The following is a 23,632-nucleotide window of genomic DNA, read 5'->3' on the forward strand; positions in this document are numbered from 1 at the left end:
TCTCGGTTTAGCAGTATGGTCTTCCCAGCTCGCTCACTTTCAGTTTCTATGAAACATCACCCGACTGTCACAGACCTGTCCGTGCATGCACGTCTGTAGGTTATTTTAACCCCTTCCATACTTACGAACTGCAAAGGAAAATAACATGTAATGAAGAGTGAATGAGAATGTCAGAGGGATAAAGGGTTAACCGTGACACGGACTATTTGGTGAAAACTGTTCAGCCGTAGAATTTTCTGCGGGACCGAGGCTGGTACGGGAGGTACACGGACGTTTCGCCGCCGGACGTTTCGGAGTCGGACGTTTCGGCGCGGGGCACTTCATTTCGGCATTTCACACGGACCTTTAGCCGAAGTCAAGTGTGTGACGCCCCTTAGCTCACACATTTCTCTCGTCATTGTATCAATGTATCAGTGAACTCTCTCTCACTATCCCTCCTCATGTGAACCCTTAGCTCACACATTTCTCTCGTCATTGTATCAATGTTTTTTCTCAAAGCTGTTGCGCATAATCTGTGACAATCAAAGTGAACTGTCTGTGAAGTCTGTGTGTAAAATTTGTTTGAAATAAAGAATTATTGTGTAATCTAGTAGTTACTTTGAGAAGTAAGTAAGCTCTCTCTCTCTGACATAATGCGGCGAAACGTCCGACTCCGAAACGTCCGGCGGCGAAACGTCCGCACACGGGTACGGGACTCAGACTCGAGACAGTGAAGGAAGATGTGCCTGAGTCACGATTTGTAAACCTCCCTAGTGAGACTACAGAGTAGAGCAGAGTAGTCTTCATCCACGATGGATGCGCCTTCGGTCCAGCAGTGTGTGACCTCGTGACGTCACTGTGGTGTACCGTTGCCGACCCCGGGAACCTCCTCCCCGACAAGGCCAGCATGGTGAACTCACTGTACTGCCTTGGAGTGGCATCCGGAGCTGGTACACGAGGCGACCAGAGAGTCCGTACCCCCTCGGGGAAGGAGAAACCGCTTCGAGTGGACGACAAGTGTGATTTATGTGATTGGTATTGTGACTGGAGATGTGAAGTGCGGCCACTCTAGAGTATAGCTACAGGCAACTAGTATTTTGAAGAGGTACTGAGAAGCTTAACTAGGGTGTGTTGGTGTGTCAGTATATGTGGGAACGGATACATCAAAGACTAGAACATTAAGAACGAGTGTGGAGGTCGGGTGTGTGTTGAACGGACGAGTATGGAGGTCGGGTGTGTGTTGGTCTGGTGAGAGTCCGTGACAAAGACACGTAAGGGAAAAACCTGTCACACCTGTCCCAACTAGAAGGCAACAAGCAAAAAGTGATTGTAGACTGAGATTGCTCTACTTTATTGTCATTAATATTCTTCTACTCTTACTACTACACTCACCATTAAGGTCGTGTTACTGTTGCTGGTGGTGGCGATGGTTTGTTACTACAATCATTAAAGCTTTTCTTGTCAGAAATTTGTAAGTGCAAAGTTCACATCAGCACAAAGCTGTATTTTATCCCTCCGGCCATGAACTCCTTTTCCTTAGCACATTAACATTAATGGTTCGTTTTATTGTGATTCTAATATTATTTACAAGCTGTAAACAGTGTCGCCATGCCATCATCGATATCTTTGTTCCCGCTGGTTAACCACTCGTGAGCTGATACATGGCAGCCTACTTTACATATCATAGAAACCGAAACTAGAAAATATGTTAATTCATCACAGCAGACTGTGTGTGTGCGTGGTTATCGAACTCGAGCTGCACTGCTGACAAGTGCAAATGAAATCGCGGGGAAAAGACAAATCCTCACTTCAACTTTCTTTTTCGTGGAAGCATGTAAACTCTTCCAAGAAGAATGAGAATCGAAGTCAGGCTTATATACAGCGATTGATCACACCGCGCGCACAACGCACGAGCAGACGCACCTGACCAGGTGAGCAGAACGGAGGATTAAGGTAAGGAACTCAATATTTCTGTCGTGTGCTAGTCCTATAGCAGTGTTTATTGCCACACATGGAATAATGCGCTGTTTATTATGAAAATCACGAAGCATTTTACAAAGCTGCGCACGATAAAATTGCACTCATATCGTCTAATTTATGTCCATATGCTAATCATTTTAGCTAATTTATGTCCACACCCTAATCATTTTAGCTAATGTATGTCCACACCCTAATCATTTTAGCTAATTTATGTCCACATCCTAATCATTTTAGCTAACTTATGGCCACACCCTAAATCAGTTGGATTAGTTCATGGAGGTCCTTCCACGCCCCACATATTCCTTGTCCACTTCTGAACAGATAGTGCTTTCTGAGCATTGAAGGAACAGATGGTGGATCTGACATCTGTGAGAAACCTCACTTCTAGTAAACACTTCTATACCAGACCCCAGTACTTTCGTCTTGTAAACACTTCCTATAACAAACAGAACTCTTCTTTCCTTGTAAACACTTTCTCCTTCTAAAAGCCTATAAGACAATCAACTACTTTCTCCTTGTGAGCACCTTCGGTAACAAGCCCTACTCCTCTCTCCTTGTGAACACTTTCTATACAAAGCCCACCTGTCTCTCCTTGTGAACACTTTCTATGACATACCCCACCCCTCTCTCCTTGTGAACACCTTCTATACAAAGCTCACCTGTCTCTCCTTGAAAACACTGTCTATAACACTATAAAAGACTCACACTGTCTCCCATTTCTTACTCTCCCTTTTTTCTCGACCGGCCGCCCTTTCGTTCTCGTCTGTTTGTTGTTTATGTGTTGCTGTCACTGTCCTTGTTGTGACACAGGAGAGCTGTCACTGTCCTTGTTGTGACACAGGAGAGCTGCCACTGTCATTAGCAGCTTTCGTCTAACAATGTTTTATGACCCCCTCCCTTTCCCTCCTCCCTCCAGGTCTGGTATCAGGATTGAATGAGGATTGTTTAAGTACAAGCTACCCATCTGAGTATGTTTCATCTCATAACAGCTTCTCAACTCTCTCTAGACAAATCGTTTCTTCAAACATTTCAATATTTGTTTGTACCTTTTCATTATTAGTAATTGTATTCAGTTTCTTTTCGGGCAAAACTTCACAAAGTATCTCTTCCTCTCTCTCTCTCACTCTGTGTGCCTGTGTGTATGTTTGTGCGTGTTGTTTTATTGTAACACACACACACAAACACACTATTACATAAAGCTTCACATTTAGTGAGATTCCATTGATTATATAGACAAAGTTTGTCCTAGTGTGATGTGTACTCAAGCTCAAAATACTTCTAAGCCAGACAAAACTCTTGTTGTGTTTATGTAATGCGTTCATTTACAAACAATTTAGAACCGGATGTTTATTGATACAGTGAGAATAATTGATGGTAATGATGTGGTAGTTCCTTTGCATGCAAATATCCAGTGGTCTCTACAAACAATGACACTCATATGTCACATGGTATACCATGGTCAGATGGCGACAACCACGTGATCATCGTTTGATTTTCTAACAGTCACCATGACGTGTCATTCTGTTCACTGATTAGGTGCACACCTCTCCAGTCGTCGTTATTAGTGACAGGTGATTAGCAGCCAGACCATCAAAGCGTTTTACACACACAGTACAACATAAAACACACATAAGAAACCGGAATACCCAACGAAAACCACCGACGGTCTTATCCTTGTAAATATGTGTCACATCCAGAAAAAGGTATAGCGGGTCCACATTGACACGTGTATTTGTCGCTGACTGCCCTTTGACCCTTGTGGACGATTTCGGAGAATGATGCAGACACGTGACCTTCATCCAAAGCCAATGGTAGACTACTTTCGGTTTAATATTTGCTGTTTGTATATTTAGCTTTCTTCAACCAATACGCTCGTATAATAAAAAAGTGATTGTCGACATTGCTGTGTTAGGTCTACATGTGTCCAACATCATCCGTTCGTTTCGGTTTATGAGTTTATTTGTGTATGTTGACGATGGTCGAGGTGTGTAGTGTACTCGCTTGTGTTGATCCTGTCTTGTTGTGTTCTTTGTTACATAATTCTGTATTTCAGGTCCCACACTCTGTCAACAGATAAGAACAAGGCTGACTTCCCTCTATATCTACATCTTTTAAGTTTGTGTATCATTGTCAATATTTTGTACACGCACTGCTATTGTTATGATGTTCCTGTCTGTGCCTGTCAGGAATGCTTTGACCCTCCGCCTGAAGGAACGATGGCCAACTCTCTGGATGACGTAGATGACTTTGACTTCCACTACCATCAGGTTGAACCACTCACTACACGCCTCCACAACCTTCTAGAAGATTCCTACACTGACGGATTCTCTATCCCGAAAGAACTCATTCAGAATGCAGACGATGCTGGCGCCAGGGAGGTCAAGTTTCTTCTCGATGAAAGACAGAATGAAGACTGTCGAGAACATCTCATCCACCCCAACATGGCGTCCCTTCAGGGGCCTGCACTCTGGGTGTTTAACGATGCAACATTCTCTGACCAGGATTTTGCCAACTTAGTCAAGCTTGGAGCAGGCACAAAAAAAGAAGATGCATCCAAGGTGGGGAAGTTTGGTCTGGGCTTCAACGCCGTCTACAACCTTACAGACGTTCCTTCATTCATCAGCAGGAATGCCATTGCCTTGTTCGATCCTCACCAAAGACATCTCCCTCGGGGAAATCCTGGAATGAGAATAGACCTTAGTCTACCTTCAAATCGAAATCGTCTTAAGGCACTGGCATCGCAGTTTAAACCATTCGAAGATGTCTTTGGATGCTCACTACAACGAGAGCCTTTTTCAGAATATCCAGCAACACTCTTCCGGTTGCCATTCCGATCAGAGACCCAGGCGACAGCCAGTGACATCAAACAAGAATATTATTCCCCAGAGAAGCGCAGAAAGCTTTTGGCCATGTTGATGGAAAGAGCAGGCAACCTGCTGCTGTTCACACAACACGTTGAGAGAGTAGAAGTGTTTTACTTGCCACAAGAAGCACAAAGTCCGACTTCCATGATTTGTCTCATGTCAGTAACAAGAACATCCACACCTGTCCTTCCTCTGGGCATCCCAGACCGCACAGAAAGCATTCTCAAGTCGTGTACAGCGAAATTTCAGGACTATTTCACGAGGGGGTCTGGTGTTCCAGACATCAAGATGACTGAGACTGTGTTGATATCGCTGGATGTCAGGCCCCAGGCTACAGAAGTATGTAGTGTAGAGCAGGGTCAATGGAGCACAGAGTGGCGCATCACGTGGGCGAGTGGGACCAATCAAAGTGCAAGGCTGGCTTTGAAGAAGAGGGGTCAAGGGTACATTCCTCTTGCAGCGGCAGCTGTACCACTTGATGACAACAAAATATTAAATATTAACAACTGCCCGTTTGGATTTTATACACAAGGCCGTCTGTTTTGCTTCCTGCCCCTCCCAGAGCAGATAGAACAACCTTCGCTGCCAGTTCATTTGAATGGAACATTCGCGCTGAATTCCAGCAGGAGAAATCTTCTGATACACACAGAGGAAAGCACTGAAAACCAGGGAGGCGACTGGAATGCTGCTCTCATGTCTGATGCTGTCTGTCGTGCTTACCTCCTCCTGCTTGAGTCCCTCACAGACACAGTCGGTGACGACTACTCATCCTATTTTGAGCTTTGGCCAAGGTCTGACAATATCCTTTCCTTGCTCGACAGCTTCTACTCGAGTCTGATAAACGGACGATTCCAGGTGTTTCCGTGTCAGGAAGGTTGGTTGTCTTTTCATGATGTAAGATTCTTTGACCCCAGCTTCCGACAGTCTCCAGTTGGGGATCTTGCTCTGCCTGTTGTCCTGCAGTTGTCTGAGGACAGGAACTTCTTTTGCGATGTTCCTTATGAGATCTGTCAAATTCTCCAAAAATCGCAACAGGGAGAGGATTTTCTCAAAAGGTGTCTGACTGAAGACGAGTTTTACGAAGATGTTTTCTTTCCTAACATCACAAGCGAGTTTTGGAAGACTCCGGAGAAGGTGAAGATGAGAGACAGCCTCACACTGCATGCCATAACAAAGGGGACAGATCGAGTGAAAAAACTTGTGATGATGTACGCCTGCATCCCTTGCCAGGCCTCTCGTGAACTCAGAACACCAGGTGGACTTGTGCATCCACAGTGCGAGGCGGCTGCTTTGTTCTTGCCTGAGGAAGGACGATTTCCACAAACAAGAAACGACCATGGAGCTGTTGACTTTTGCCAGTCTGACTGCCTGGAGAGTTTGGTACAGATGGGGATGGCGCACAACGACCTCAAGCCAAGAGATGTCCTCGCGAGGGCTCGTTCTGTAAGGGAACTGCATGAACAAGACAAAAATCTGTCGTTTTCCAGATCTCACCTTCTTGTTGACTATCTTGCATCCACCAGGTCTTCCACCAATACTCCTCGCATCTCCTTGTTCTCTTCTGAAGAAATAGACGAGCTGTCCAAGACCGAGTTTCTTCCCATCCTCACAAAGCCAGATGACTGGCCTTTCCCATGGTTCTACGATGATCTCCAGTCTGAGCTGGCTGCTCCCTGCCATCTGTACCACAGTGACATGACAAACCTCGTAGCCTGTACTCAGAAGATATTTGCAAGCGCCCCACCTCTCCCTCTGTGTTTAAAGACCTCTGAAAAGTCTCGTCGGGAAGTCCTTCACACTCTAAAGCTCGTTACTCAAGAAACAGCCGCTCGTGACCAGACTGTGATTGCTGCTGTCAAACAGATACAAATGGTCGCCGAGTTCCAGGAATCCCATGAAGACATCCAGAGCATACTGGGGAAAATAAACGAAGTTTCCCGTGCAGTTTATTCCTTTCTCCAGAGGTGCATTGAGACTAATACACTTGGAAATGAAGAGAAACTTCTTTTAGAGACATTACAGAGTGAAGGGATTATCTGGACAGGTTCGCATTTCTGTCAGCCATCAAGGCTGGCATTCAAAGTTAGATTACCATGTCCTCCATACCTGCAGGAGGTCAGCGAAGTTGACAGAATTGCTTTCAAGAATCTTTTTCAGTTCTTGGGAGTTAGGGAGAAGTTCGGCCCTCAGGACATCTTGAGAATGATGGAAGAAATGAAAGATGATGTGGGCGATGGGCAGCTATCAGACGAACAAGTGGAGCTCTTTTGCAGGGGCGCACAACTCTTGTGCTCCGCACTCAGGGAGTCATCAGAGATTGACTCTCTCAGTCTACAACAAGTTTCATTGCCTGACAAAGACTGCATTCTGCGACATGTGAAAAATCTTTGCCTTCGAGATTCTTCTAAATTGGAGCTGAAGCCTGGCATATTCTTTATCCATGAAACGTTTTCTCCGGAAGTAGCAAAGACTCTTGGAGTGAGTTCCAAGAAGAACACTATTTTCAAGAGTCACATGAAAGTCAAGAGTTTTGGTCAGTCAGAAAAGCTGACTAACCGCATCAAGCGACTGTTGCAAGGCTACACGTGTGATGTTTCCATCTTCAAGGAGTTCATACAGAATGCCGATGATGCTGGGGCGACAGAGATTCGCTTCATCAAAGATTTCCGAAAGTTGGGAACAGACAGTGTGCCGGACGGCTGCAAGGACCTGCAGGGCCCAGCACTGTGTGTGTACAACAACGCCGACTTCACCAGCAAGGACATTGAAGGCATTCAGAACCTGGGGGAGGGCAGCAAGGGGGAGGAAATGATGAAGACAGGACAGTTTGGAGTCGGGTTCAACGCCGTCTACCACATCACTGATGTCCCCTCCTTCTGGACCCGACGAGATGGCACAGAGCAGGTCATCTGCGTGTGTGACCCTTGCAGACTCATCCCTAACGACTTTCAACAACCTGGCATGGAACTTGAAGACATCGATAAATTGAAAGAAGAGTACCCTGATTTGGTGGATGGTTACCTGGGTAACACATTCGACATGTCGCAGCCAGCAACGCTGTTCAGACTGCCTCTGAGAAATCAGCGGATGGCATCGAAATCAGCAATTAAGAAGGAAAAAATGACACAAACCATTCTTTCAAAGCTTCTCAAGGATTTTATGGAAGACGCAGGCATGTGCTTGCTGTTCTTAAATAACTTGCGAAAAATTGGAATATACTCTACTGATGGCTGTACTCTTGAGACAGAGTACGAAGTAGAGATGGTGATTGACAGAGAGAACTCCCTTAAAAAAGAAGCTCATTACGGATTCCTTAAAAATGAAGGAGATTCGCTGATAGAGGAGAACTTAGGTTCTGATGTCCGAGGGGTTGAATCTCTGGAAACTGTTCTCAACTTTACTCTGAAGGATAGCCAAGGAATTCAAGAGGACTGGGTTCAAGTCAGCAGAGCGGGTTTTCTGGATCCATCGGAAGTGCCGTGGACACTGCAAGAGGACTGGAGAAGAGAACACTTCCGCTTACTACCCCGAGGAGGGGTAGCTGTGAAACTGAAAAGAACAGATTTGCCATCAGCCGAGTGTGCGACAAGCTACAGGCAACCTGAACCACCCAAAACTCCTTCCCGGGTATTCTGTACTCTTCCTCTTCCAGTGGAGACTGAGTTACCGATGCACATTAACGGCCATTTCGCTCTTGAACACGAGTCCCGCAGAGACTTATGGAATCGAAAGGAAGACAGCAGGACGGATTGGAATAGAATAATATGTACTAAGGTCATCGCTCCTGCATATGTCAAAGCTCTTCAACAGGTCAAGCTTGCTTGGTTCGGACAGAGACAGAGGGAGAACGACTCTCCTGCCACGACTGCTGAAAAACTAAGGAACTTTTTTGATCTTTTCCCCAAAGTTCCCATTCCTGACTCAATATTCTGGAGCTCCTTGGTCGAGGCGATCTACCAGCAAGTCATCAATGGACATCAGGCGCTGTTTCCAGTCACAAGAGCTGGTTCAGGCATCATCACTTGGACTACAGCATGGAAAGATAAAGGCTTTGCAGGTCACTTTGTAAGACCCCCTGGCTATGTATGTTTGCCACCCACTCAACCTGGTCAGTCGCGCAAGAAGACACAGGAGCTTGTTGAACAGACAGCATCCAACCCAGCTCTGAAAGAAGTATTGAAACAAATAAACATGAAAATAGTTGAGGCTCCATACCATGTCTTTGAGGCTCTTAGGCGCTTTGGAGAGACAAAAATGCGAGAGGCCATTCCAAGTACCGTCCTTCAGTTTCTGAGGTCCTGTACGGCAACAACACCTGACAGTTGTGGCCTCAAGAACCTTCCTCAGCCACTTGCTGATCTTGAACTCAATGAGAGCCATGTTCATCTTCTTGCGGATTTTGTTAGCAAGTCGCCATCTTTCTCCTCAATGATTGGCGGTCTTCCTCTCTGCCTTCTTCAGTCCGGCACCTTGGACATTTTTTCTAAAGACCGACTGACTTTTGTTACCGCGTACTACGACCTGATTCCTAAGCGTTCTGAGGAATTCCTTCATGGCAGTCTGGTGGAAATTTTTGTCAGAGTAGTAGACGATGTTCCAAATGTTTTAAGAAAATTTACCATGAAGGATCTTGCTGACAGGATGTCTTGTTGCCTTGATCCCAAACATTTTAGAACAGGACGTCCATGTTCATTGAACACTGCTCTGCTTCCCAATGACAAGTGGCTGCAGCGTCTGTGGGATTTCCTTCGGAATTGTCTTCACCGTGAAGATGAGAAACATCCTGTCAATGATACTATTCGCTTATTGAAAGAATGGAGTCTTATACCATGCAAAATAGGCAAAGACAACGAAAACCTGCTATATCCAGTTCAGGACAGAGGAAATGTTTTGTTTTTGCCATACGTGTCCTCGAGAACATCGGCTCAGAACAAGGATGAAGCAGTCAACAAAGTGCTGGAGAAGCTTCCCTTGCCAGTCATAGACAGGTTAATTATCTCCCAAAGTTTCGCTGAAAAACTCGTAGCCTCCGTCAAAAACCCTACAAGCATCTTGAATATCCTGAGAGCTTTCAGAGACAGTATTAAACTTAGCCAATCTGATTCAAAGTTCTTGCTGGATTATTTTGCACATAATTTGAAAAAAGAAATAAAAACTTCTGATCTACTTAAGATTCCCATGTTCTCCACCAGTAGTGGTCACATCATCTCCCTTGATTCTTTTGAGGTTCTACTCCTTCAACCCGAAGGTATTCCACAAGATGGCTTGGAAGTCTGGTCTCAAAAAACAAAGACAGCTCTCCTCAATCCACTGTTCTTACCCCACGAACTGCATGAGGTTCTTCGTCTAGACAAAGCGTCTAATCCATACATGGTCTTCTGGAGGAGACTTCTGACAACATTGGACCGCTTGCCACAAGAGGCTGTTGGTCCTCATATCCAATATATAAGAAAAAAATACCGTGATCACTTGAAAAATGAAGCTGATAATATATTTCAGATTCTTTCACAAACAGCCTTCATCAGAGTTGACTCGAATAAAATGTGCAAAGCTTCTGAGTTTGTCAGCCCACATGAAATCGTTTTCAAGCTGATGTGTGATAGAAGCCGATTTCCACCTCCACCCTATTGTGAAGTTGAGTGGAGTTATTTCCTGGAGAGATCCGGAATGGTGAAGGAGGTTACGGCTCAGATGTTCCTCCTGTTTGCCAGGAAACTAGAAGCAGAAGGCAGAAACACATTGTCCCCGCAAACGCTGGAAAGATCACGAACACTTGTGAAACATCTGTTTGAGAGGAAAGATTTGAGTTCTTGTGGACTGTTGAATGACATTCGTGATATTCGATTTGTACGACCTTGGTCTTTTGAATACTCAAAAGGACATGAACTATTGGCGAACATCTGTCCTCCACTTGTAACCAACCGTTTGGTGTCCTTCTCCGAGAGTTTTTCCTCCTGTTACTGGCCGTTGCTGTGGAGTACGACCTCCATTTTGCATCCACATGATGACCCAGACAAATATTTTCAGACAAAAGAGCTTCAGCCCGTTGTCAGGGAGCTAATGTTTGAGCAAAAAGTCCCTATAGAACAATTCAAGAATCATGTACGAAACATCTGTCAGGCTTTGACCTCATCACCCTGCGACCTTCTGCACTCTAGTGACGGTCGAAGTCAAGTGGAGTGGCTCTTTAGCAAAATCTATCAATTTCTTACAGTTTTACAGTCTAAGAACTTTGCAGATACCGATTTCTTCAAGAACATGCCTGTGATATTCGACAGCAACAACTCTTGTCTTCTGAATCCAGAACAAGTTGTTATTGGTCTCCGATCAGAAGAAGCTGTTGAGGGCTGGCTGTTCCGAGCGCCAGTGAACTATGACCTGTTTTATGACCTTTTTAAAGCTCTTGGAGTTGCCTGCAGCGTGACAGCTGATCACTACACCAGAGTTCTGAGTAAACTTCATTTGGCACAGAAGAACCTTCCCTTGAACCACGACAGGTTACAGGCTTGTAAGAAGGCTGTCCAATGTCTATTTCGCTGCCTTGCGGTTTCTCGTGACCTGAATGAAGAGGTCATCTACTTGCCGAATGAACAGCTCTGTCTGAAGCCATCATCGTTTCTGATTTTCAGTAACAACGATAGCAGCGACGAATTGCTGAAAAAAAGACTGCACAGCTGCTCTGACAGATTTTTTGGCGACTTAACGCATCTTGGAATCCAAAGTGACCATCCTTGGCGCACGATTTCCTTTCTTCCCGAGGGGCACAAAATGACCCGGCTGTCTGAAATAACTACTGAAGTAGTTCCTGAATGGGGTCTGGCGATCAAAGAGATTGGCCCCCTTGCTCAAGCCTTGAAAAGGAAGCTGACTTCTGTAGATTATGTGAATGGCATCACTCGACTTGTCTGCCACAAACACATGACAAAGGCCTTGCCACAAGCGCCCCGCAGTCGTCAAGAGGTAGGAAAGATGTTGACAAGCATCGAAATCTTTGAGATTAAAGATTTTCAGACCGTGCTGGTCATCGACAAACAGGAGGTGACAGGTAGCGAAGCTAAGCACTTAGCTTTCGAGGACGAGAGGTTTGCCCACCGTGTGTTCGTTGACAGCAGCGCGAGCATCAGTGACCAGGATGTTGTCCTGACTCTGTCAGAAGTCGTCATCAAGACACTGGACGAGGACCTCAGTGAGTTCAAATCCCTTTTAAAGGAAATGCTGAGATGTCAGGATGTCCAGGCTCTTCTCGACCAGCACAATATTTCCTACTTCCGTCAGAGTGACACGTGCAGACCTGGTTGCTACGTCCACACTGATGACATCTGCTTGCTAAACAACAGTGTCACCAGTGTCTATGTGGATGGGGAGTACGTGGCTGTGGAGGTCTACGACCCTTTGATAGACAACAAAGACTTTGAAAGCAAATTAAGAGCAAGTGAAGGACAGGAATTCTCAAAGCAGGAACTTCCGGAAGAAAACGTCAACCACGAAGACATGATAAAACATTTTGAGGACCCTCAACGTGACTACGATGTTCAGACCATGAGCTCGCGGCAGGTCTTCGTCTATGCAAGGGTTCTTGGGAAAGTCAATGCCAATGAAGAACAAACTGTTCGTCCTCCATGCTGTTTGTCCTATCGACTGGACATAGGTTATGAACGTATTATGATTGCATCGGGTATCCGAGTGTACAAGATTCCCACCTATTACGATGAAGACAGTTCTGTTGTCACAGAAACATCCTCAAGCCAAGCTGCATCTTATGATCCAACAGATGAGGCTGTAGTAAGTGATGTCAAGGGATGTCTGGAGGTTGCCTGGCCTCTTTTAGGAGACAGACGTTCACAGTTGGTTATTTTGAAGCGTCTGTGTCTGCAGTGGCATCTGGGCCTGAACATCCAGAATGTTTGTCCTGAGGCTGTAAAGAGTTTGGAAGCCACACCAACGTTCTGTCAACGACTACATGATAGGAGCCAGTTGTATGACAGACAGATTCTAGCCTCCATGGGAGAGAAGTCAGACCCTAGTGATCAACAAAAAAGAAAAAACCCACAACCAGGAGAAGCACGACGCTGGCTTCGTCAAGCTTTCGCAGATCTCACGACAGCCAAGAGCACTTCAGGGGGAAACAACTGGCATTGCCTCATGTGCCACCAGGTGAGAATGCTTGGTGTGACTTATGTCTTGACAGGTCGATATGGAAAAATATGTGCATACGAAAAATATATCACACACATATATATATATATGTCAAATATGCACCTCACATAAATATATGTACGTCACATACATGAAGGTAAGGAAGAATATCGTTTCAGTCATGACCTGTGACCCCTTGTTTTTCCTCCCTTTGCCAGTTTACTGTCATTTCGTTCTCACCATCTTTTCGTCCTCTTGTTCTCCTGCATGTCTTCGTACTGTCATGTCACTGTCAGTGAATACACTTTTTATGCTCGAATATACTTGTCTGTTTCCCCAGGCAGTGGAAAAGGCGCTGAAAGCTGTGCTGTTCCACCATGATGCCGAGGACAAGCTGCTGCATCCTGTGGACAAAGCAGAGCTGAAGACCCTGGCGATGGCAGTGAGCGACGAGGAGTTGATGGGAGCAGTTGAGGTCTTGGAGGGACTTACAGGGGAGGCACACAAGATGCTGTACCCGTCTGTACAGTGGGGACCACAGATACCCGCCCAGCTGTACACCCCCGACACTGCCAGAGCCGCACACAGTCAAGTGGAGACAATCCTCACCATGGTGGCGTCTCTCATCAAATAATCTTCCCAGTTGATGGACTTGATTAGTGTGACAGCAAATCATTTTTAGTTTCTGACTAGCAAAACAGGGCGAATATGTAAATACAACTACAATCTATTTCATTTTTAAAATCCGTAAAAGTCTACACAATAACTTATAGTTTTCACTTCTAATAAAATATGAATATAACTCATATCTTGTGTATTTTTGACAGCAAATGAATATGTCCAATTAATGTTATACGCATTTTCTTCTGATCAAATATAAATATAACTAAAAGTTTCAGTATACAGAATTATTTTACGTATAATAATACACTATTCACTTCTGAAATAATTTCGATGTAACAATCACCATACAATTTTCTGCATCATATCAGAGTATGAACAACTGATATTAGAAGAGTTCGCCCGACTTTTCAGTTACTTTTACTATTTTATTCCCTGTATGTTTGAAAATAAACCTTTTATTTTATCTTTACACTGTTAGCCACTAAGCTTTTATTACTGTTATTTACAGAAATAATAAGATTTGTTTGCTGTAATTTTGTAATGTGATTCATGTGTTCATAGTTTTCTGGTTTTTTTATTATTTTTATTCAATTTTTAATCACTCAAATCATAAAACGATTTTATTAATGTGGACAATTATAAAACCGTTTATATGCTTATATTCGTTTTCAAAAAGTTTTCTTACTTGTAAAAGTTTATGTGGTGGTGGGTTGCGATGGTAAAGCTTCATTACTCAGCGTTTAATTTTTACAATAATAGATTAGTAGATTAGTAACTGTGCATACAATTGTCTTCTTTTATTTATTTTTTTTTTGTTTTTGTTTTTGTTTTTTGTTGTTTTTTTTTTTTTGGTTCCTCTGGTTTGCCTTAACCTTTCAGTTTCGATTGTATTGGTTATCTGTAAATGTTTTCTCATGTTATTGTCAGATTTGTGGGGTTTTCACTACAGTAAAGCAAACATTTTGAACTATATCAATTCTATGAAGTGTATCGAAACTAATATTTCAAGTATTAATTGAAAATATAAACTTTCGTTTATTAAAATTCATCTGTCAATCGTCAGGCCATTATGACAAGAAAGAAGTGAAATAGAATGTCCAGTTACAAGTAGTTCCTGATGTTTATTTTAGTCCAGTTTAATTTAGTTCACAACGTTTATGTTTCTGGTTCTAGGTAAGCCGTTACATATCAAAACTCATCTCACGATTGAGTGACAGAACGGCAAAACCCTGAAAACATTGATCCGCATGAATGTTTCCTTCAAACTATTTTATAGTATATGTGTTTTTCTTTAGAGTTCCTTTAGTTTATAGTGTCTTCCTTAAACTATGCTTTATACGTGGTGTTAGTTGTAGATGTTACTCGCTTCGTAGTTTAGCTACAGACGTGTGACGTGTGTGGTTTTCAGGACGTGTAGCCTGTATCGAAATAAAAGAACACGTGTATCTGTAACATGTTCAGTGTTTCATACTGTAAGACTGAGACTCATTTAGAGTAGTTAAGTAGTATTATTGCAGTAGACATGATTATGGGGCTTCATGGTGTTCTCATTGTTCTTAATAACGCGTGCGACGTTACAGTACGTTACAGTCTGTGTGACGTTACAGTGTGACGTCACAATACGAGATGACAGTACGACGTTACAGTGTGACATTACAGTACGACATAGCAGTATGATGTTACGATACGACGTAACCATACTACATTCCAGTGCAAGGTTACTACACGACGTTACAATACGATGTTACAATGTGACGTTACAGTGACACGTTACGCGAGAGGACAATCAAAGCTTATAAAATTCATTAATTAGTGTTTTGATTTTTTAAGCTGAGCTCGTTTGACAAAGCTCTTAATCTTCTGAGTCCTCGCTAGACGACGTTAAAAACAAAGACAAATGCTGTCAAAGGGAAGTAATCTAGAGTGGAACAACTCCTTAAGGGTCTAGTAGTTCCCTCCCTTATGTATTCATTGTCACGGAGAGCGATCTCCAACCAAGCGCCGAGAACCTTTGCTCCTCTACCCACCCGGAGGTTATGTTCCTGTCGATACGAAAAGACGGTTGTGTGTCAGCGAAAGAAGCTGTGAGTTGGAAAATACCGAAATTATTCTACGGAAAGGAATAAGGGAGACAGCTCATCTACAGGATCCTCTGTTTTTTGAGAGTTTACAAACGTGAGAAAAATAGTTTGCTTCTCCTTTTGCATTTATTATTATTCTGGGTGATTTGAAATAGTTGTTTTAGTTTATAAAATTCTACTAAACACATAACAGAAACAGTTAAACAAACCTATGATAACTTCTCTGGTGATACCAAAATGTGGATCGAATATTTCTGTGATTCATTTATTAGTTATAAAAAAAACTCCTCACATTGTTGTGAATTTTGGGAGGAAAGAAATTTAAGGAAACGGAGCTATGCAATTAGCTCACTATGTAGAGGCTTAAAGTAAACACTAAAATATCATTTTAATATGTTTTAATAAGAGTTTTAAGTTATAGGAGTAAGTATTAAACAAAAGGGTTTTTACAAAATGCAATACTGCCCCGCGAAAGGAAAGTGGACATGTTCCTTCTGAGGTCGCTTGAAAACTAAAAATAACAGGAAACGAACACTCCACATGTATGATATATTGCCACATATGTGAAAATACATGAAACAAGCTGACTAGTCAATGTAATTCAATCATACAAAAACCCAGATTTGTCGTCTTGAAATATGGAAATTGTTTAGAGACAGTCAAAGCCGGGCTACCCCAGTACCCAGTCCAATCTATCTTCCTGACAAAATGGTTTTTTTGTCGTTTGTCCGTAAACAGAACCCAGGCCCGGTAATTTGTCGAAAGAACCACGTTTGCTAGCAAAATTAGCAATATAAGGGAATGCTTGGTTTTAGTATAATTTAATTTTACAATGCACACTAATTTGACTACTACCGATATGAGATATCAGAACATTTTTTTAATGACCGCCTTCGCGACCCTCACCGCGGTACCAACGGTTGCTGCTAAGAAAACAAAATTTTTAAAATGTTTTCAGCAATGTTTTTAGGTTACTTATCATCATGTTGGTTACAGACCATTTACTTGACTATTTGTTGTTTACATTTTTACTTTTCCTTTGCGTATAAAAAGAAGAGAAAAAAAACACAAAAAAACATCAACCAATTGGGCTACCTTGGTAAGAAATACTGTTAAATGCTCATGGGTAAGGTGTATAAGGTATTCAACTGAGAAGCAATGTTTCTATCATTGTCAATACAGTTTAATAGAAATGTATCTTGGATAAACACATTAAAATACACACACACAGCTCTTGGCTAGAGAAAAGTGTTCAGTCGTCACGCAGTGAGTTCTAACATCTCTACAGAAGCTCAAAACCAGGGACAAAAATGTCAATGAAATAAATTTTGCATGAAAAGCGAGCTTCTTATCTGAGTAAAGATCCTTTATCAGGGTATTTTTCTTGTTAAATACACTGCAGTCGGTTTATTTACTGCGTTGTTCTGACCTTTGTGTTTCATGGCTACATGAATATGACAGGCGAACAAAACATTACAAAATGGAAGTAGAAAAGCAAGCAGAACATTTTCTTTGCAGCTGACAAAAGTTTGTCCTTCTAACAGACAAGTCCTAGTATTCTGCACAGTTGTCATCATGTATTTAGTTGTTTTGAAATACTTTATACTCCTTGCGATGAGATGAAAGATGCTCCCAGTGAGACATCACTCCAACTCGCTCCTTGCCTCATCAAAATCGTCGTTGATATCTGCCACATCCGCAAGAGCAGCCTCCACTTCCGGATCCAGAATACAACAGTTCTCGAATCCAGGAGACGCGGATGGTTCATCGTCAGGCAGGGAAGTCGTATCGTTATCGAAACTACCTTTTGCTGTCGATGGTCCAGAATGAAGTGTGGATGTCATTATGCTGTTGGGTGGTGTCCCCGGGGACAGAACTTTGTTTTCACTTTGGGCGTCGACGTGGTCTTTGCTCCTCCAGTTCTGTCCTCCTGCTAGAGGCTTTCTAACCATCTCTCGGTGTTTTTTGTTGGCCTTCCAGTCCCTGTAGGCCATCTGGAAGGCACGTGACAGCACCAAGGCCATGGTCTGTGCCTTCTGCTTGGTGCTGCACAGCACGGCGTGGCACTGCAGGCTGCTGCTGTCTCTGTCTCGGCAAATCCAGCTGAAGATGCGCTCGTTGACGAGGGTGTCGGTGTTACAAAAGGAAATGTCTTCGATTCGGAAGTCTGTGATCACCTCATCGTTTTTCTCCGTGTCTCTCATGCTGATGCCAGTCTGACTAAGCTGGACGGTAACTCTCCTGAGATGTCGCTCGCCCGGAGAGTTATCCCACAGCCGCTGAACCGGGGTGTAGGAACAGCCTTTCCCATTGGCTACAAAGGTCTCGGTGCACCCAATGTAACGGACGTGGAACAGAGGACACCTCACGGAGATCTTGGCTGCATCTTTCCTCCACCCAAACATGGCTACCTGCTAGAAGCTTCTACGCTTGTGGTCAAAGTTGCTGATGTCAGACCTGGAACAAAACAGGAAAGTGAAAATGAGCACTTGTCTTTCTCGGTCACTTTACATAGAAGATAAATAATATTTATAATAAGAAGATAATTTGTCTTAGCCGGGTGGTTTGGGACTTGAGATCCAGTGGAAGTTTACTGGCGAGTTCTGGACTTTTAATCTGTGCCTGCATGCTCCGCCCATGATCAACACGTATTACCGTTAATTAACATGAGGTAAAGGTGAGACAGGGAGTAGATGAACGAGGGGGGAGTCACTGGTTGGTGGGATGGGTAGGCTGAGAATGGGATGCAGTTTATCGTCTTGAAGTCACCACGCACTTGTTTTTTATATTTTTGCAATTACTAGCAAGCAGCCTTTATCTTTATAAGTATTTCTAGATACATTATGGTCTTATGGAAAATTCTCTCGTTACCAGCACTAGAAGCCATAGGTTCAGGGCATAATCATTAAAAGTAATTACTAACTACAGTACATAACTTAACATTTATTAAATCATAAATTGTACAAATAATTACCTGATTATCATCATTATAAATGCATTGTCTGCTTTAGATGTAGCATAGGAGTGTAGTGTTGAGGAGGAGCCTGAGGGGGTGTGTGTCCAATATGTCACATGTCACACGCTGTGAGTTCAGCGTATCGTGACAATACCTGTCGAAGCTGTGTTCCAGTATACACACCACACATCTGTGCACACAATGATCTTTCTGAATGAGCGACAAAGGAATCTCATCAAAAATATACACTGCAGAGTCACTACACAGTATGATGTTTGTGTGCACTCGCCTCTCAGTGATATACTCCAACCATACGATTGATGGGCACCAGTCAAGCACCTCGCCAAGACTTTCCCACGCCAGTGCCTCGTGTGATGACTGAAAGTGTCACCTGCACCCCGCACCTGAACAATGCACCTCTGTGGCCACCAGGTGAGAACTTCCTGACCGAGCATACCACAAAAGGTTTACTTTACTGCCTCCACATTCAATCACTCCGACCTGCGGTTTGTTACGGGCAGTGGAGGTAATGCAATCGACTCCACAAAGTCATTTTCCCTGAGAAGAATGAAGTGTCGCGGGGAGTGGGGCAGTGGACGAGAGAAGAATAAAGTTGTTTACCCACCCTACAGAGCGAAAACTGCAGTTTGAACCGCGGTTATGTTGAGTTCCTCTGCTACTTCTTGGAGCTATAAACTACATTTATTTGTAGTAAAGTGCCTTTCCTGTCTTGAATTAAATGCTAAAAGTTTTTTACGTGTACATGCAACAACTTTTTTTCTCTCTCTCTCACACACACACATACACACAGATTGGTATTCACAACACCAAACAGTTCATCGCTCGTCATTAACTGGTCCACAAACAAGTTACAGGTCGATCGACAGAATTTCTACATAACCTCAGTCTCTTTGTACCGAGTCTCACCCGCACAGACTCACCATGCATGGACTGATGGATGAACGACACTTAATCATCATCGTCGTCGTAATCAGCATCACCTCTCGACCCATTATACAAGGGCTCATCACTACGGGTACCAAGTCGTGTAAGCTGGTGGTGCTGTCGTATCCCCCTGTCGTACCTGGTCAGCCAACCTTTTACCTGACAACGGATCAGTCAGCAGCCAACAGCTGGAGTCTCACGCTGAGGCCTCACCTGTTGCCACTCTGCAGCTGCCGATGTTTGACTCCCGCCAATGTAAGCCCCGTAGTACACTAGCCACCCCTCGCTCCCCCGAGCCACCCGCCCTACACACATACACTTTGCTTGAGACGCGCAGCTCGTTAGTAACCTCAACGACCATATTTTGGTTTCGTCATCAACACTTCAAAAACACAAGAGAAGAAAGCTGACACGAGCTTTGTCACGTTAACCCTTTGGCTTCTGACCTCGAGAAAGAAAGAACGGAAGAAAGCTAAGACTGAAATTATAGGAAATGAGTTTGTGAGGTGATTTGATGTCTACTGAACAGTGTGTTCGTCTGACTGTATGCGTGTAAAAGCGTCCCCAGTCCGCCCTCGAGATGGACAAAGTGCTGTATATAATATATGTATATAAAACTACTGTTAATTTGAATCTCGTCAAGTCACGTGGACACATCACCAGCCCAAGCCTGCTAACATTAACATTTTAGCTGCTCCAGTCCCTGGTGGTGAGACTGCCTCACATCACACACGTGTTGCGGTATCGATTTCAACAATCATGATTTCCTTTTGTCCAGTCTCATCAATGTCTGAACAGTTCGAGAGAAGAAAGATGGCTGCCTTGCCTCGTGTTAACCCTTTGGCTGCTGTCATGTCTCATCAACACCTTGACAACCCGAATGAATCAACTGACTGACATTACGTGGGTTGATTAAACCCTTTGACCATTGACCCCTTCACATCAAAATCGTATAAAATATTCTGACATATATTCTAACTACAAACCTGTTCCTCCAGGTTCCCACAAGCCCCTCATTCGTCAGTCCGCATCTTCATCCAGCGCACTGGCTGACTGGCTGACCGGCTGACCGGCTGACCGGCTGCTACCTGATCAGCACATCAACACACCTCTCGCTCTAACCTCAGTGGTCACCTCCTGGACCGAAGGGGGGTGAGTTGGGGTAAGAGGCGGAGTACCTTCTCACCACACCGACAGTGACAGCAAGACATCATCACCTTGTATAACCATGGAAACCCCGCTGTGTGCTCCCTGCAGCCTGTTTACCCTACAATTATCCAGGGCCTGGAGAAAGTTTTCATGAGGCCAACACGCTCCATCTGGTGTCCACACAGTCTGGAGGTTGCAGGGTTAGTAGTGGCCATGCCCTGAGGCTCTCTAAATATGCCTTCAATAAGTTGACAGGAAACATGATGGAGGGAAGTCATCAGGGCAGCAACAGACGAAGTTGCCAAGGTAAACATTCACAAGACACACCGTATAGTCATCTGCATGCCTAGTCCTCGCGTCTGTAATGTCACAGGTCACTGTCCTCCGAGGTCTCACCACGTGGTAGCAAGTAGGTCACACCACAGGGTGGCAACTCTTTGGACGTCACGTGACAAAACAACCGGTGAAGTCCCGTTGCTGTAACAAGGTTTTCGAGACGTATTATACATCAAAAAGCACACTCCGAAAGATGCAAGTTGAAAAGAAAGGACTGATGAAACAATGTCTTCCTTGTCCTTCTCCTCTACTGATGATCTGGCCTTCACACAGACTGATGAAAGTAGCTTTGCAGCTCTCTCCTTCCAAACATCGCATTAACATGGCAGAGAATTGTTCTAGCCGGGCTAGTCGTCTGTTACACTGATTAGGCAGGTGAATATTGTGTTATAGTTTACACACATACATTACCTAGACCGTTGCAGATGACAGAACATCAATTTTTCCAGTTGAAATGAAAGTGCAGATGTTGGGTCCGACAGGTAGGTGGCTGACGATGACAGATGGATGCACACTCACGAACTGAAACTTGAAACACGTGGAACTGTGTCGTTGAAAGTAGAACTGTGTTAATGGAACTTCAGGGTCATGTGATCTAAGGTGTCATACAGTGTCATGTAAGGTGTCATACAGTGTCATATAAGGTGTCATACAGTGCCATCAGATGATGTACTTCAAACTGCTGATTGTCAGGCAGGTAGATGAGGCTTTGTTCACATTCTGTCAACAGTTGCAACATTCTGAAAACAGTTTACAGCCAGCAGCCGAAGCCTACGAGTAATGGCAATGGCTTTAACCAGTCTTTATCTGAGAAAAACACATCAATCATCGATGGTTGGGCATCGAACTCAAACGTAAACACTCTGTGGTCTGAAGAATTTCCATGGAGACGGCACGCGAGCCAGGTGCACCTTGGAGACTTGCTGTGAACACTGTATAACGGCCTTGTGTCATGTTCGCGACCTGAGTCCTCGAGTCAACAGGAAGCTTGGTGAAGTGAACTGGTCAGGGACCTTCATCTAAACTTGTTAGTGACTTAACATTTGTATCAATCGAGCAACTGACTGTACATTTAACGATTATTAATTTACTTCCCATGAACCGTTACCTCACATCAGCGACTTCTATCAAATGAACCACTTGTGTCAACTGAACCTCTTACATCACATGAACCACACATCAAAAGAACATTTGCCTGACATAAACTACTTATCTCAAATAAATAATTTGTCACACGTGAAGAGCATAGCTTGCTTACCTCCCGCTGTCCTCACAAGGCAGTGTTTTCACCTGTATGGTCACGTGACACTTGTCTGGCAAAGAGAAGGTGACTGGAGCCCATCGTCTCAGGCGCACGTACCTGTGGAATGTGGGTGGGTGTGGGGGATGGTATGGGTGGGTGTGGGGGAAGCTTGATCGTCGTGACGAGGGCAATGAAAGGAGGAGATCACTCGCTCTTCGAGAACCTCCGACCCACAATTCAGTTGAGAGAATATCCCGGTGTTCTGCCACTGACTAGGTTACCGAGCTCATGAGTTAAAGAAACAGTTGTGGACGTGAGCTCTCATTAAGTGGCATTCGCACATCACGTTTTCTACAACACACTGGCAGATGGTGTTGCACTGTTTGAGGATGAAAGGACGGGTTATTTCTCTAGCTCGATCTTTCGTTCATCTCCCTTTCTCGTTGACTAGGGAAGATGAGGAGCTGAAGTAAGTAAAACCGTGCACAAAGCGTCAAAGTTCAAATCCCAGACACCGAAGTGTGTCTTAAAGCTGAAGTCAGAGACTGGTGGAGTGTGTGAAGAACACCTTAACCCCTCTCGATCGTGTCTCATCAAGCCCAGCCATCTGTGTCCTATCGACTGGCGGTAGGGAGGCACGCCTAATCTGTTGCCGGGGAACTTCATGAAAAATACATCTTGGTCCTTCCCTAGAGCTCGGTCACGCCAACAGCGAAATGAATGTCGTGTTACATGGCCACAGATTTCTACTTCTGTTGTATGACTTTCCAAACTTTTTCAATAATAATAATATGAGTAAATGTGGCACAGCACTATGAGTGTTCCACTTTGTTGACCAACGAAGCCCTGATACATTCCAACCAGCAGTTGGCAGGTTATTCGAGTACACTAGAGAAATATCGATGATCAGTGAAACATGTTGGCTGGATGAAGCAAGTCCTGCAGCTGTAGGGGAGACCACTGTGTTGTGCAAGGGGAGAGAATGGGAGGGGAGGCAACCGTGACAAGTGGTCAGCAAGATGGCGTCAGCCACTGGGGTCAGACTCGCTGTGTACAGTGCGTGCTCGGCGACTTGGAGTGACAAAAAGGATGAGTAGTGCTCGGGCAGTGACAGGCAGTAAAGCATCACATTCATGGCGCGTGCTGAATGTCTTGTATGGATGTATATATATATAAATCTGCCGAGTGAGTTGTGTATAGACATAAACTCATATCATGTCTGTATGTGGTTGGGTTAGTCAGCAAAAATATTTTCTGTCTTGGACTTCCTCGCACAGACAATAAAGTTTGATTTGATTTGGTGCTTCTGGCAGTTTTGTCACAGCACTGATTTTTTCCC

General features: G+C 44.0%; 2 protein-coding genes across 7 annotated transcripts; one reads left to right on the forward strand and one right to left on the reverse strand.

The window, feature by feature from the left end:
• Positions 1-1,745: 1,745 nt before the first annotated feature.
• On the forward strand, positions 1,746-15,030 carry LOC112555085 (sacsin-like). Its single transcript, XM_025223276.1, has 3 exons — positions 1,746-1,932; positions 4,146-12,977; positions 13,300-15,030. Exons 2-3 carry the CDS (start codon positions 4,176-4,178, stop codon positions 13,591-13,593), a joined length of 9,096 nt encoding a protein of 3,031 aa, XP_025079061.1. The 5' UTR covers positions 1,746-1,932; positions 4,146-4,175; the 3' UTR covers positions 13,594-15,030.
• A 1,799-nt stretch (positions 15,031-16,829) lies between these two features.
• On the reverse strand, positions 16,830-23,247 carry LOC112555086 (low density lipoprotein receptor adapter protein 1-A-like). 6 transcript variants are annotated; one of them, XM_025223280.1, is made up of 3 exons: positions 22,309-23,247; positions 21,462-21,578; positions 16,830-18,121 (listed from the first exon to the last, which is right to left on the reverse strand). In XM_025223280.1, exon 3 carries the CDS (start codon positions 18,067-18,069, stop codon positions 17,308-17,310), a length of 762 nt encoding a protein of 253 aa, XP_025079065.1. In that variant the 5' UTR covers positions 18,070-18,121; positions 21,462-21,578; positions 22,309-23,247; the 3' UTR covers positions 16,830-17,307. The 6 variants fall into 6 exon arrangements, with proteins under 6 accessions (XP_025079065.1, XP_025079064.1, XP_025079063.1 ...); XM_025223279.1 differs by lacking the exons at positions 21,462-21,578; positions 22,309-23,247 and adding exons at positions 18,639-19,063; positions 20,552-21,412; XM_025223278.1 differs by lacking the exons at positions 21,462-21,578; positions 22,309-23,247 and adding exons at positions 18,639-19,063; positions 19,562-19,885.
• Positions 23,248-23,632: the final 385 nt, after the last annotated feature.

Source organism: Pomacea canaliculata, linkage group LG14, assembly GCF_003073045.1.
Source record: "Pomacea canaliculata isolate SZHN2017 linkage group LG14, ASM307304v1, whole genome shotgun sequence".
NCBI lineage: Eukaryota > Metazoa > Mollusca > Gastropoda > Architaenioglossa > Ampullariidae > Pomacea > Pomacea canaliculata.